This window comes from Monopterus albus, unplaced genomic scaffold (genome assembly GCF_001952655.1).
Source record: "Monopterus albus unplaced genomic scaffold, M_albus_1.0 scaffold106.1, whole genome shotgun sequence".
In the NCBI taxonomy this organism is placed as follows: Eukaryota; Metazoa; Chordata; class Actinopteri; order Synbranchiformes; family Synbranchidae; genus Monopterus; species Monopterus albus.
Window position 1 is genome coordinate 1,379,273 of NW_018127986.1, and position 13,667 is coordinate 1,392,939.

A 13,667-nucleotide genomic window follows, 5' to 3' on the forward strand; every position below is an offset into this window, starting at 1 on the left:
AGAGAATAAAAGTGACAAGGTTTCACATCGAATAATGTGCTGCTGTATTGTTTTCAGTGTAATACAGGACACAGATGATTTACAAATCCATCCATCCATTTTCCTCTGCTTATCCGGATTTACAAATCACTTTTTTAATTTTGATTTTACATACTGTCTCAGCTTTTTCTGATTTGGGGTTGTAAATTGATGCAGCACATCTTGTTCAGGGCTCAGGGTCAGTGGTGAGTTGGAGTTGTGAGTAAAGACAGAAAATCATATACTGTTGGAGTGTGAGTGCTGTTTGTTGTTGCATTGTCCATGCCAGCTTTTAACAATAAATCTACTGTTTGTAAAGCTAAAGAGACTGCTGGGTCAATCCAACTCCAGACCACACAGTGCTTTGTTGAAGATGCTTGTCCTCCATGACACAGGATGTGAATATATGCTTTGGGGGCTTTTCTAGACTTGTTTTTCATAATGTATGTTTTTTTTCTTCAAATAGATTTTTATGGTCAAGATATTTATGTGTTTGTGTCCCATGTTCATTTTATTTTAAGGTTAATTTTACTCATTATGTCCTGTGCAGTGCTGGAGGATCTTAGAGAATATCTCAGATGGCGTTATACTGATGTCTTTAGGGGTATGTCTCAGCTTGGGATTGTAAACTGATAACCAGAAGCCTTGAGTTGCATTATGGGAAATGTAGGATTCAGCATTTCTGGAGCTTATTCTGCGCCAGGGACTAAACCTACCTACTGCTGCTTCCATTGTGACTTTTTTTATTTTTATTTTAATCTGTCTTGTGAGTCCCCCAAATTTATGATAATGCAAACCTAAATTGCTGAATTTTCCTTATAAGTCACTGTACTACATGGCGCCACTAAAGACCTCAAATTACCTTCCAGACAGGGAGGATTTGTGTTTTAGTTCTGCTTGTAACTGGTCAACGCATGATACCATTGCTCTGCCTACTTCCTTGGTGACTGAAGGGGTTTCCCCTCTTCTTGCTGCCTCCCTTACCAGTCCCACTCCTCCTCATCCCTCTCATCACTGTGTGCAGTGCGCTAGATTAAGTTCAACCCATTTGCTGGAGGCTCGGGTTTATCTGGAACTCAAGTGAAAACCATTCAGGAGCTGTGCGCCGTGAGGTTAAGGAAGGCTCCGTTGCGGACGCTGAGGGGGAGAGAGAGGACCGGGAACCGTGGATTTGATCTTATCTGCTTAAACTCGGGTTTGTGCCATGGCAGTGTTCTCTGCTCTTTGGGTTCTCTTACTGCTCCAGCTTTTATCGTCATCATCAGCCCAGGTAACGGTTATCAAGTACCGCATACCTCTTTTCATTTAGCCACCTGCAGTATGTCTGTTACGATGTAAGGCGCTTTTACTTGAATGCGTCTTATGAACTTATTGCAACAAGTTTATGCAACTACAGATAACGACTATCTCCTGTGTTGATGGTGGTAATGATGATGAGTTGCTCTCTGGTGCAACTGGTTTAGCATCTGCATACTGTTTGCCCTAAAACCTGATTCTTTCTCTGAATATTTTCTTTTAGCTTTACATTAAAATGGAAAGTATTATTCTTGTATAATTGAGTAAATATGAATGGCATTTTGTATTTTTGGTTTTGCTGGCGTCTTTCTCTACTGTATCGGCCTAACCGTCTGCAAGTGGCTGTGCCTTTCGCACTATTTCATAAAGTGGGGTTATGTTTTCCCCGAGCCTGTGGAATGCGCGGATTGGAGATCAGTGCCACAGCGGACAATGCCACCTCTGTTCATTCAGGGACCCTGACTGAGCCAAAAGCAGGAACTCATTTAAAAAGACCTCAGTCACATAAGTTTATTTTGTTTAGAAGAACTCTGAAGTACTGGCCGTTTTTCGTTTTCACAGAACTTTGTATTCTTCCTCTTGTGCGTACGGAGAGATTTAAAGCGTCTTTACGCGTCTTATTTGTATTTTGGTTTTCACAGTTTTGCAGGTGCATTGGATGATTTATGCCCAGTTACTTATTTATGATTAGCCTGAAATATTTAACTTTGTTAATATTTTCCTGTGTAGACCTTTGCACAAATTTCCCTATGAATCTTCTTACTGTTGATGCCAAACTATAAACATTTGCTATCGTTTTCTGTTGTATCCATTTCATCTCAAATCAGATCAACCTCATATAATTTATTTCAACAGCTACATTTGTACTGTGTTGTGCCTGCATCAAAGAAACACTGAGTGCTTACTGAGACAAATGCATGATTTTGATACATTTTGTGTTGTAGAGGCCAGGCCCCAGAGGAGCGCCAGGGCCACCAGGACCCCCAGGTCCACCAGGAAGGGATGGCACTGATGTGAGTTGACTAGACTCCAAAAGTGTCTTTACTTTAACCTAAAGTGCGTTCTTACTGTTTCCACTTTTGACTCTTAATTGGATTTGCTTTGATTTAATCAAAATTGAGTTTCCACTTAGTTACCTTTAGTAGAAAGAGTTACATTTGTGCCTAAATGTGACTAAAATATTTGTACTGTAGATGTTTGGTTTTATCACACTGACTCCTCCTGCAGCCACTCCTACATTATTAAATCATAATCACAGATGTCAGGTAGGCAGGGTTTAGGCTGCATTGATTAAATGGGCTTTGATGAGTATATTGGAAAACTGCCTGATTAATTATCCCTTCCTATTAAACCCTTTAAAGCTTAGATTATACTCATGCTATGAATGGCTTGTACTTATTATTTAGTTGGTCATATCAGCTCATACAGTATAATGTCAGCCTAGACACACAGAGGCCCCATTCATATAATCCTCAACCCTGTGAAACCATCTAGAGTTTCACCTTACACCTCCTCTCCACACCTACTTACTTATACTTATTCTTTATTTCTTTATTACCAGGGTAAAGCTGGACCTCCTGGACTGCCAGGGAAACCAGTGAGTATTCCAATAAGTCAAACCAATTTTACTTAGGGGCTGTATGGGAATTATTGGGGGGAGCTTATGTTTTAATTTGTAAAAGGCCTCTCCCCAGGGTTATTAATATTTCCTGGCAACCTCCCCTTGCCTTAGTGAGGCATTTTAACATGCTCTCAACAGCATGTTAAAATAATATAACAGTGTTAAATTGGTACAGCTTATTTCATCATTTACCCCAATAAGGAAACAAGGTTCAACACTTTTAGTTTTAACCGTTTTTTTATGGTGTTCAGATAAAAGAAGTAGAAAGTTATTTATCTGTTGGTTAAATAACTGATCACCTCTTCATACATCTCGCTCTTTAGGGTCCCAAAGGGAAAGCAGGACTACCAGGGGCACCAGGAAAACCAGGGATGCCAGGGCTTCCAGGAGTGGATGTAAGTGTCCTGTAAACACACATAGAGAGACACACACAGACATTTCTTACATGTCTTTGTCAAGGAATCGGTGCCCAAGCAGAGTGTAGCTCCTGCTGTGAAACTGAAATGATAGAGTTTTGACAGTGTTTAAAATACCAGCAGAGTATGAAGCAGTGATGTACAGCTGAATGATGTATTTTCTCTTCAGGGTTTGACAGGTCCTGATGGTCCTGCAGGGAAGGACGGGCCCCCAGGGGAAGCAGTAAGTCTTACAATCCTTCTGGGATGCTGAGGATATGCTTAAAGAGGCTCCCAATTGAGTGTTATGACCTTCTATACTTCAGACTGCCCTTCTTTAATCAGACAGAGTCAGCCACTTGCCACACACATGAACAAACACGTATGTAAACTCAAGTGCTGTTGTATTAAGGGGTTTAGGTGAGTAACAGGAACAGTGTCTGGTTCCTCTGTCAGCCTGGATCTGTCAAACCAACTCTGCTTCTCTGTGGGAATATTTTTAATGAGGGATTCGAATCTGATTTATTTCTGCTGCTTCCCTAATCCGGCCTGGAATGCACACTGTTTCCCACCTATACGTGAAACTGTGGGGGATGATGATCTGTTGCCCGGATGCTGAGGGAAGACAAACCTAAACACATGTGATATCAAACTATTGCTTATGATGAAAAAGGAAGGCTTTTATTTCCCACAGTGTAAGATATGAAAGAATAAAGAATGAGGGATCTCCGCTGTAAGGCTCCAAAGCCCCCCCACAACTCAACTAATTAGTCAACCTAATGAGGCAGCTTGCATCAGCCTGTGTCCCTAATTACTCATTGCTACACTGTTCTAGAAGTGATGAAGAGCTGTGCAAAGACAATCAGGATCAGGCTGGAGGAGTCTGAGACCGCACATAAGCTTCCAAACAAAATCAGTTAACAGACATATGGACTGTTCATTATCACAAATTAGTACCATTTTTAAGGCTCATCTGCTTAGTATTTTTGCATATTTTAGTTACGTCACATCTCTGTGCTTAAGACTTGTGTGACGGTATATCCTGTTTGCCCACTGAGGAATGCAGTATGTGAGTGTAATATTGTGGTGTTAAGTCTTTCGCTCTCTCACCTCTGAGAAAATGCAAATACCGCTGAGAGGGGGTAAACAGAGAGTTAGAGAAGGAGGGGGAGAAATAGTGAAATGAGGTTAGAAAGGAAAGAGGAGGGGGCATGACAGGAAACCACAGTTTCATCATTTGTGTGTGGAACAAGTTTGTATGAGTTATTTTTTACTGACAGAATTAGTGAAGAAAAATGACTTAAAACAAGTATTTGTTATGATTATCTCTTCCACAGCTAACAATATAAAGTACATGAATGAATCTTTGCACAGATAACCAGACTACACATGCACACAGGGAAACTAATTTTGAGACTTATCGTATTAGTTTATCACAGTAACTGCAAAGATCCAGATTTACCTTCTCAGTATCAGTAACGGTGGATTGATTAGCCAAAGAACACCTTAGATATCAAATGTATTTCCAACACTGATTTCCTTACAATGAGTTAAGCTATCTGAATATATTTGTAGAATATAAAGCAAACTCACAGATAACAGCAACACTCCTTGACCATGACTGTGTCTGTGATTAGCAACTGTGTCCAGCACCATATACCACACACATGCACACACACACATTCATTACAGTAACTACCTGTAAAACAAAACAAGGAGATTAATGGTGATGCCCATTTGTAGGCTGAACACTTGCAGAACAACAATAAACTCACAGGTGGGTTTGACGTGGAATCTGTGAATGTAGTTTGAACCGTATAGATTATAATTAACAGGTTGGTGCCTTTTTATTTTACAGCGATTATGTGTAATTATATACAAACTATTTCATTTACTGTTCTCAAGAATTTCTTACCCTCTTCATAGTCTTGCAGTGTACACTGAAACTGTTCCTGTTTGCAGTTTTTTTAAATTAACAATCCCAAATGTCTGTTGACTATGCATGAGAAAATCTAAATTGCTGTTGCGTTCACACATGGATGAGCATTATGATCAAAGGGTTTTTAGGTTTCAGCATTTGATGATGTCTGAGAAGCTGATTGTGGCATTTTTCCTTGCTTTCCCTCTACAGGGCGACCCTGGGCCTCCCGGTCCACCTGGATCTCCTGTAAGTACCCGCACATACTATTTAACACCTAAGAAACATCACATAGGTACACAACAGTAACTTCATATCAGTGCTGTAGTCGAGTCACTAAGCCTCAAGCCCAAGTTGAGTCTCGAGTCCCCAGTGTTTTAGTCTGAATCACCAAAGAATAGTTCAAGTCGAGTCCCCATTACCTGAGTCCAAGTCATCGAGATCTACATTAAACACAAGTGACACAGCTCTCACCATTTAAAAAGGAGTTTACTTAATGTGTGTGACACAATAACCAAGCATACATAAACATCATTTAGAGAAAGGAGGAGTGTGTGTTGATGGACATGTGTCAGATACAGCATCATGCAGGCAAACAGGTTTTAAAATCATTATCTTTTGCTATGTTATTATGGCCTATTACAAAAAAAATCAAGTCCTTGTCTCCAACTTCCAAGTCCAAATGCAGTCAATGCTGAAGTTGGAGTCTGAGTCCAAGTCCGACTCATCAGTGCTCAAATCCAAGTCCAGTCACAAGTCGGGTCGAACTCAAGTTCGATTCCTGGACTAGAGTACTACAGCACTGCTTCATAAATGTATCCATCCCAATTTGACTATCAAAAAGTATCAGTAGCCTAAAGAGTCTGCTCATTCCTTTAGCTACCATCTTATACCTACAGTTGGCCCCATCTCAGTCTGGTCTGTATGATTTCAGAGTTAAGTCCTGTAATATCAGGTATAGCTGAGCTCAAAGCAAACACAGTTAACACAAAGATGATGAAGCACTGTCACCTTTTGTCACAGATTATCATTGATCTGTGCACGTCCGCCTCATAGCAACAACCTGCAGCAAACTGTTAATGCGGATTTGATGCAGTACTACATGACATGGTGGATATTGATGTGAGAGACTCTAATCATCCACTATTGTTTGTGACTTAATTTGCCTTCTTGTGTCTTTCATAGGGCAGAGGGAGACCAGGAGCTCCAGTGAGTACACAGCACTGTTCTTTTATATCATTCTTATGTGCAGAAAGGTGGAGAGAGTAATGTACTGGCTGTGTATCATATTTAAACTACAACCATCCTGGGAGAGTATATAGTTGTACATGCTAATTTATGTTGTAGCTCAGATGTCTATGTGTATGTGTGTGTGTTACATCTATACTGTACATGTGCTCTGATGTGTTGTACACACCCAGTGTCTTTTGTTTCCAGGGACTACTTGGAACCACTGGGCTGCCAGGTGGTGTTGGACCGCAGGGTCCACCAGTGAGTATCTCTCTCTCTCTCTCTCTCTCTCTCTCTCTCTCTCTCTCTCCAGTTAATTTGTTAGGTGAAGAGTGAATGACTTCTGCAACAGAAACAGTAAAGCTGGTACAGAAGGAGAGCCACAGCATTAACACAACATTAATGTTAGGCACTGTCAAGGTTTCTACTGTCTGTAAAAACACAGCAAGGGGTCAAACAAAGTATTTTTGTAGTAGTAGTAGTATAGTAGTAATTTCTCATAGCTCGTATGTTGCAGATGGAAGAACCAGATTGTCTCTATAATTCCAATTTTAGTCTGACATGCTAAAGATGCCACTAATCACAATGCTCTTTTGTTCATTTCTCAGGGCGCTGAAGGTCTTCCAGGACTTCCTGGACCTCCTGGCCCTGATGGGCCCCCAGTAAGTGCAGTCATCATTATATAGTTGATTACTGGCGCTGCTGACACATTGTAGTTGTATATATTTCCCACCGCCATCCAGTGAATCTCTTGTCTGTGAACCCAGAGAAGCACCATGCCTACTGTGAGAAATGAACTTCACAGAACCCAGGATGCTTTAACCTTAATAAAACGGCTCTTAATATCTTGCTGTGTGTTGTCATTTCTCTCTCAGGGTCTTCCTGGTACTCTTCATGATCTTAGTGGTGACCTGCTGGTAAGATTTCAATCATGCACCCTATGAAAATAGCATGATGACTGTAAACCGAAGTGCGTCCTCAGTGTTTTGTCTCTGTCCTCTGCAGTGTCCTGCAATCTGCCCCCCTGGTCTTCCAGGTCCTCCTGGTATGCCAGGATTCAAGGTAAATAGAGTTTCTGCCAAGGTTTTGTTTTATTTTATTATACTGTATTTTGCTCAACATGTCTCTGGGAACACAGACAAGCCATGCCGCCCTGCACTATCACAATACATTCCCTCAGGGACAGTCATTATTATTATTCATTCACAAGTGTATTTTTGCTCATGTAGGGTCACACAGGGCATAAAGGAGACAAAGGAGAGCCTGGCAAAGATGGAGAAAAGGTGAGGTTATTATGTGATATATTTCTTTGACCTTTGTCAGTAATAGAACAGGCTCTGTTTTCCTGAAATGGTGCACAGACCTAAGTTTAAGCTCCAGGTGAAGGTGTATATGGGTGTGTCCAACGATTTTGATGACCACCGGTGTTGATGTTGTTGTTTATTGTGCATGTATTGCACATAAATATTCTCTCTGTAGTCTGGTTAGCAGCTTTTGTGTATGGGGAGAAAGAAAGACTGGTTCTGCAACCAACAGCAATTCAATAGAGTAATTTACTGACAGCTGCATTCTGTAAGGACAGATGGTGCATCATGACATGCACCAACCCTGTTTGACCATATTCATATAAGGACTACTTCATTTATCTTATTTGAAAAGTCTTTCTAAATGATCATACACAATTCAAAATTCAAGTATTTCACAATAAATTATTCACAGAGAATTCCATCAGATCAGTTGTGGATGTAAAGGTTTGTTTTAAGTTGGTGTGGCTGTTAAAATACATTTACCTCTGATTGAGCTTCCTATCCTAGGCTGTTGTTACGAAAATTGCCATACACCTGTGTTCGCAATAAGACGCGGTCTGAGCAGGTCTTAATGCAAACATAATTTCAGGTCAAAATGAGCACCAAAACTGCATGGCGCTGCTTAATCAGCATAAATATTGTCTCAGTTGCACCTCTCCTCCCACCTCAGCGCAGGAAAATACCAAACTCACCAATGTACAAAAAGGAAGGAAAACAGAGCCCAGTGTGGTTAATAGGGTTACATAATGATCATTTTAATTTATTATGTGCAAAACATTGGTTTTATTGAGAGCAGGTACTGATCTTTCTATGACTAGTGTTGTGATTTTGTACCAAGTATCCTGTTCTGTCTCTAGGGTGACGCTGGCCCTCCTGGTCCTCCAGGTATTCCCGGCACTGTGGGTCTTCAGGTGAGTTACTATACATAAGGATTATTCATGGAAATATCATATTACTTCAGTTATTGTTCCTCTTCTTGTGCTGCCTTTCACCTGTTGGCTACTCATAGGTTTTGTATATTTAATACACAATATCCAGGTGATATTTGAGGAATCATGAGATATTCTGTATGGGATTTGTTGTGTATCTACCTTCACAATGCTGTAATGTTGTGTTTCAGGGCCCACGTGGTCTAAGAGGTTTACAAGGCCCAGTGGGACCTGCAGGAGACAGAGTAAGCAATCTCACTGTCTTATCACTCACGGTTCAGACATTACAGTGTGAGTACAAACTTGTATGTATCCTTTCAGCTCATTCTCTGTTTGTTCCTAGGGCTTCCCTGGTTTCAGAGGCAAGCCTGGCATCGCTGGCATCATTGGAAAGACAGTGAGTCTCTCCTTGTTTGTAACACACTTTAATAAGTAAAAACAGGGCTTGGTAATAGTTCATAGCTAGAATAGATGGCTGGTCCCGTCAATGAATAGCTGTGTTTGTTTCATCTGATGTCTCCAGGGCGATGCTGGAGAAAAAGGACCACAGGGATTCAAAGGACCCAAAGGAGAAATTGTAAGTAAAACAGTTTGAGTTGTGACTGTTAATTTCACATGTACATATACAATGCATAAATGACACCCTAATGTGTATCTCAACAGGGTAAAATCGGTCCTAAAGGAGCTCCTGGGGGAGCAGGACCTAAAGGGGAGCCTGTAAGTACATATCTGACAAAGTCATACATGTTTGATATGCATCACTCAGAACCAGACAGCTCATGTTTGATGTCTTCTGCAGGGTATTCCCGGTAGAGATGGAAAAGACGGTATACCAGGATTAGATGGCGAGAAGGCAAGTTGCACCTTTTCTTCCTGTATGGTGTTTGTCTTGAATTAATAATGAGTCTACTGCCATAGTGAGGCTGTTGTCACAGTCAGCGTTGCCTTTCTGATAGGGTGATGCTGGACGCCACGGAGTGGTTGGAGAGAAAGGACCAAATGGCCTTCCTGTAAGTAGCTTGCAAATAAATGTGGGTCTTTCTTGTCTAACTGATAATAAAGAATATTAAATGTTTTCTTGATTTTCCATTCTAATCAGAGGTTTGACTGTAACACCCTCTCTCAGTGCCATTCTGCACATTCATTTTCACATAGTCACTGTGTTGTGTATTTTCTGTCCCAGGGTCTACAAGGAAAGGCTGGTGAAAATGGATCTAAAGGAGAAGTTGTGAGTACTACAACAAAACAGAAATCAACTTTAACCTTAAAGATTAGGAGCCTGAAGGATAACTGTTGTCTTCTGCTTTCTCTTACATCAGGGTGATCCAGGGAAGGCTGGGGAGACGGGACCCTCTGGAGAGCCAGGTATTCCTGTATGTATCTGATGGGGTTCTGGGGTGTTACTGGATTAAAGCCTCTCTGACATGTCACTCAACCCTACTGTACATGGAACTTAATGTTTTGCCTGGTCTCCAAACTTTCCTGACTTGTCTTTCATATCATCTCTCAGGGTGAGATAGGCGTCCCAGGAGAGAGGGGGATACCGGGGCCCAGAGGAGTGGCTGTGAGTTTATGTATACACTATAAACTAAGTGATGTGTACATGTACTGTATCTATTGTCAAGCTGCTGCACTGCTTATATTGATATAAACACTTCAAAGTAATCTATTACAGGACATTTAAAAATAATCAGCCAAACTGTGAGACTTTATGCTGCATTACATTTAACCAATTGACAGAATCTAGATGCAGTTTCTTATATTCTACAGTATACTGTTCTAATACTCAGTGTGGTTCTTTGAATGCATAATGATGTAAAGCACTACAACGCATGGCCACATACATCATGAATATGAGATAAAACTGGAATAACAAGATAATGTATCGCTGCTCTTCAAAGTTGATGATATTCAGCTGCAAACGTACTAAGAGTTTTGCTGATGATTCAATGGTTTGCAAAGGTAGAGTTAGAAAAAATGAAGAGCCAGTGATGAGAGCTGACATTCATAAAGGGAGAATTCATCAACAAAGTCTTTGATTTTTACATCAGAGCCTGCAGTGAAGGAAGGAGGATAAAACACTCATAGGAATGAAGACACTTACTGCACACTTCACTGTATAATGAGTCAGACCTCAAACAACCATCACAGACCAAACATCTTGTCCAAGAGGGACATGTCTTTGACAAACAGTTGTGTTTCCTAGTAGCATGACATGACACCATCTGTTTCCAACAGGGAGGCATTGGACCTGTGGGCAACCCTGGGCCTCAAGGAGTGAAGGGCTTTCAGGTCAGTTGCATGACATCACCAATCATGATCAATTTTTTAAATTGTTATTTTAGTGAGTTTACTCACTAGGTGTGTTATGTACTGCAGGGGGTAAATGGAGCTTTGGGGGATCCAGGTCTTCCAGGTCCAACAGGAATCCGTGGAGAGTTTGGTGAAAGGGTGAGTTTGAAGTGTGAGACAGGGTTTAACATCATCCACTGTGATATAATACAGGGCTGGCTGCAATGATTATTTTCTTGTATCAGTTAATGGACCAGTTATTTTCTTGATTAATCAAATAATTTTGTGGTCTATAAGATGTCAAAAAATAAGAAAATGGTCCAACTATCCAAAAACAAAGGCAGCAGGTTTAACATCATAATAGACTCTGGAAACAAGATATTCAAACCAGAGGAAGTTGGTCATTTTAAAAAGTTACTATGAACAATTTATATATATATATATCACAGCTCTAATATAGTATATAAAACAACATAAAAGCCCCCAAAACCCCATCAAAAATCTCAAGAATAACTCCCTAAAATTCAAATATAAAACTTTAACAAATGTCGGAGCACACCAGCATATCTACACACAACACAGACACAGCCGATATGTACTGTAACTACTGTGGTGTATGTTAATAACCAGGTCATCCCTCCTCAGTCTTAGGGCGATAAACTCAAAGCGTAGCCAGGAGAGATCTCCAGCAAAAGGGGAATCCTGTTCACAATCTGAAGACAGAACAATGCTGGTCTTTATGCCAGGTTACTCTCACACAGCCTACTTCCTTCTCCCACAAATGTCTCTATATGGTCCTCATTTATTCTCTCTCTCTCTCTCTCTGTCACTCCTCCTTCAACCCCCATAGGGTCCAGCTGGAGCTTCTGGACCTAAAGGAGACATGGTAACTATTTCTAAGTCAGTGTCCAAGTTTGTCAAGTTTAAACATGACCTCTAACCGAATTCCCTGTGATAGCTTTCATCCAGATGTTTGAAGATTGGAAATGAGAAATGATCTTGTTTGTTTTTTCCCAGTAATGACGCAATGTTCTGGAGTTGTGTGAGATCTAATCAAATATTTCATGTTGTCACGTTAGGGTGTGGCAGGAAGTGATGGTTTACCAGGAGAGAACGGAGAACCTGTGAGTATAATCTTTCATGTGTATTTTGTTTAACCTTTATTTATCCAGGGGAAAAGTCCCTTTTGGTCAAACAGCTCTTTTACAAGGGTGCCCTTGTAGTTTATATCCTCAGTCAGAATCCAAGCACATGTCCCAGAAACTTGTCCCTCTGTTAGCAGTATCTAGTGGTACAACCGATTTAGGCCTCTTCTGCCTGACTGCAAACTACGGGAAAAGATGGAGAAAACTTAGTAAACCTGTTTAAAAGTCTTCACACTGGTTGCCTGTCAGTTTTAGTTTTAATTCTTAAAATTATTTTTCTTGTCTATAAAGCACATCATGATCTTGGGCCAGCCTGTTTGGCTCTACAAAGTGCTGATGAGGCAACTTTTAGTTTTTAATGCTCTGAGTCACTGGTACAGTCTCCCCGAGGAACTGACACCAGCTGAAACTGATGATATCTTTCAAATTTACCAACCAATGTAGTGAGATTGATTAACTGATTTATTGATTGTGTGCTATGTCTCATGCTGTAATGTCAAATCAGACAGTTTTCATATATATTTATATCTATTTTTTCAGGGTCCTTTTGGGCCAGTTGGACAAAAGGGAGAGGTGAGCTACATCAATGTGTTTGTTTACTTTTTATGCATTTTACTTGCATCCCAATACACTGCTGCAGTATTTCATACCTCTACATGGACCTGTTTTCTACATACAGTAGAGTATAGGAGAGTTTCCCCACCTTTTTAATCTGATGTACATCCACTTCACAAACACCACCATTTATTTCAATGATTTATTTATTTCTTTCAGCTAACCATTTCAATCATTTATTCGTTACTTTTAGTATTTAAGCATTTCAATTGTTTGTTGGTTACTTTAGCTATTTTACTTTGGCTATTTCAACCTTTTATCCTTGACTTAATATTAGCAAATTATTTCAACCATTTGTATTACTTTAAGCCAATTATTTGAACTGTTTATTTAATTTTAGCTGTTTCAACTTTTCTGCTTGCTTGATAACTAATTTTCACACACTATTACAGTAAAACATGGTGCACAGGTGTTATAACTGAACCAATATGCATGTTTTTTTTTTTTATTCAAATTGTAATTTAGTTTTTACAGCTTAGCTGAACTACTCCACAATCTTTCCATGTAACCCAGAGTAACTGCAGATGTACCTCGGATGTCATTAACTGATTTGATTTTTTTTTAAATTTGATTTATTCTTTCAAGCATGTAAAGACAGTTGATATGTCAACACACATAATTTTACACATATCCAACAAATGCTAATCCAATATCAATGTGCTTATACCTAGTACATGCTTGAATGGAGTAGGAAGAAGTCAGACTTATCCAGTCCTACCCCATGACATCATCTTACCATCATTGGTTTGCAAGCAGTAAATGATTCACTTCTACACACACACATATTATACTAAAAAAAGATTATAACGGTGTTAACATTCTTACACCACACAAGTAATATACTAAAGAATTATTACAAAGTGTTAACATTCATACACCACACCCACAATGTTCCATCTAA

At 40.0% G+C, this 13,667-nt stretch overlaps 2 protein-coding genes across 3 annotated transcripts in view; one reads left to right on the top strand and one right to left on the bottom strand.

Moving 5' to 3' along the window:
- The first annotated feature begins 1,020 nt into the window (after window positions 1–1,020).
- Window positions 1,021–13,667, top strand: part of col9a3 (collagen, type IX, alpha 3) — a 20,519-nt gene continuing 7,872 nt past the window's right edge. Inside the window, exons 1-27 of one of the 2 annotated variants that reach the window (XM_020610709.1) lie at window positions 1,021–1,288; window positions 2,259–2,327; window positions 2,876–2,911; window positions 3,259–3,330; window positions 3,521–3,574; window positions 5,462–5,497; window positions 6,434–6,457; window positions 6,686–6,739; window positions 7,087–7,140; window positions 7,354–7,395; window positions 7,484–7,540; window positions 7,708–7,761; window positions 8,643–8,696; window positions 8,906–8,959; window positions 9,058–9,111; window positions 9,238–9,291; window positions 9,378–9,431; window positions 9,514–9,567; window positions 9,671–9,724; window positions 9,898–9,942; window positions 10,034–10,087; window positions 10,225–10,278; window positions 10,953–11,006; window positions 11,094–11,165; window positions 11,857–11,892; window positions 12,086–12,130; window positions 12,692–12,724. In XM_020610709.1, coding sequence (XP_020466365.1) covers window positions 1,223–1,288; window positions 2,259–2,327; window positions 2,876–2,911; window positions 3,259–3,330; window positions 3,521–3,574; window positions 5,462–5,497; window positions 6,434–6,457; window positions 6,686–6,739; window positions 7,087–7,140; window positions 7,354–7,395; window positions 7,484–7,540; window positions 7,708–7,761; window positions 8,643–8,696; window positions 8,906–8,959; window positions 9,058–9,111; window positions 9,238–9,291; window positions 9,378–9,431; window positions 9,514–9,567; window positions 9,671–9,724; window positions 9,898–9,942; window positions 10,034–10,087; window positions 10,225–10,278; window positions 10,953–11,006; window positions 11,094–11,165; window positions 11,857–11,892; window positions 12,086–12,130; window positions 12,692–12,724 — 1,389 coding nt within the window. In that variant the 5' untranslated portion in view covers window positions 1,021–1,222. Of the gene's footprint in view, window positions 1,289–2,258; window positions 2,328–2,875; window positions 2,912–3,258; window positions 3,331–3,520; window positions 3,575–5,461; window positions 5,498–6,433; window positions 6,458–6,685; window positions 6,740–7,086; window positions 7,141–7,353; window positions 7,396–7,483; window positions 7,541–7,707; window positions 7,762–8,642; window positions 8,697–8,905; window positions 8,960–9,057; window positions 9,112–9,237; window positions 9,292–9,377; window positions 9,432–9,513; window positions 9,568–9,670; window positions 9,725–9,897; window positions 9,943–10,033; window positions 10,088–10,224; window positions 10,279–10,952; window positions 11,007–11,093; window positions 11,166–11,856; window positions 11,893–12,085; window positions 12,131–12,691; window positions 12,725–13,667 lie in introns of those variants that run through there. The other variant, XM_020610710.1, reaches the window with a different exon arrangement.
- Window positions 8,621–13,667, bottom strand: part of LOC109966100 (transcription factor-like 5 protein) — a 17,117-nt gene continuing 12,070 nt past the window's right edge. Inside the window, exons 9-10 of the mRNA XM_020610712.1 lie at window positions 8,877–8,945; window positions 8,621–8,704 (exon numbers count right to left, since the gene is read on the bottom strand). Coding sequence (XP_020466368.1) covers window positions 8,902–8,945 — 44 coding nt within the window. The 3' untranslated portion in view covers window positions 8,621–8,704; window positions 8,877–8,901. The remainder of the gene's footprint in view (window positions 8,705–8,876; window positions 8,946–13,667) is intronic.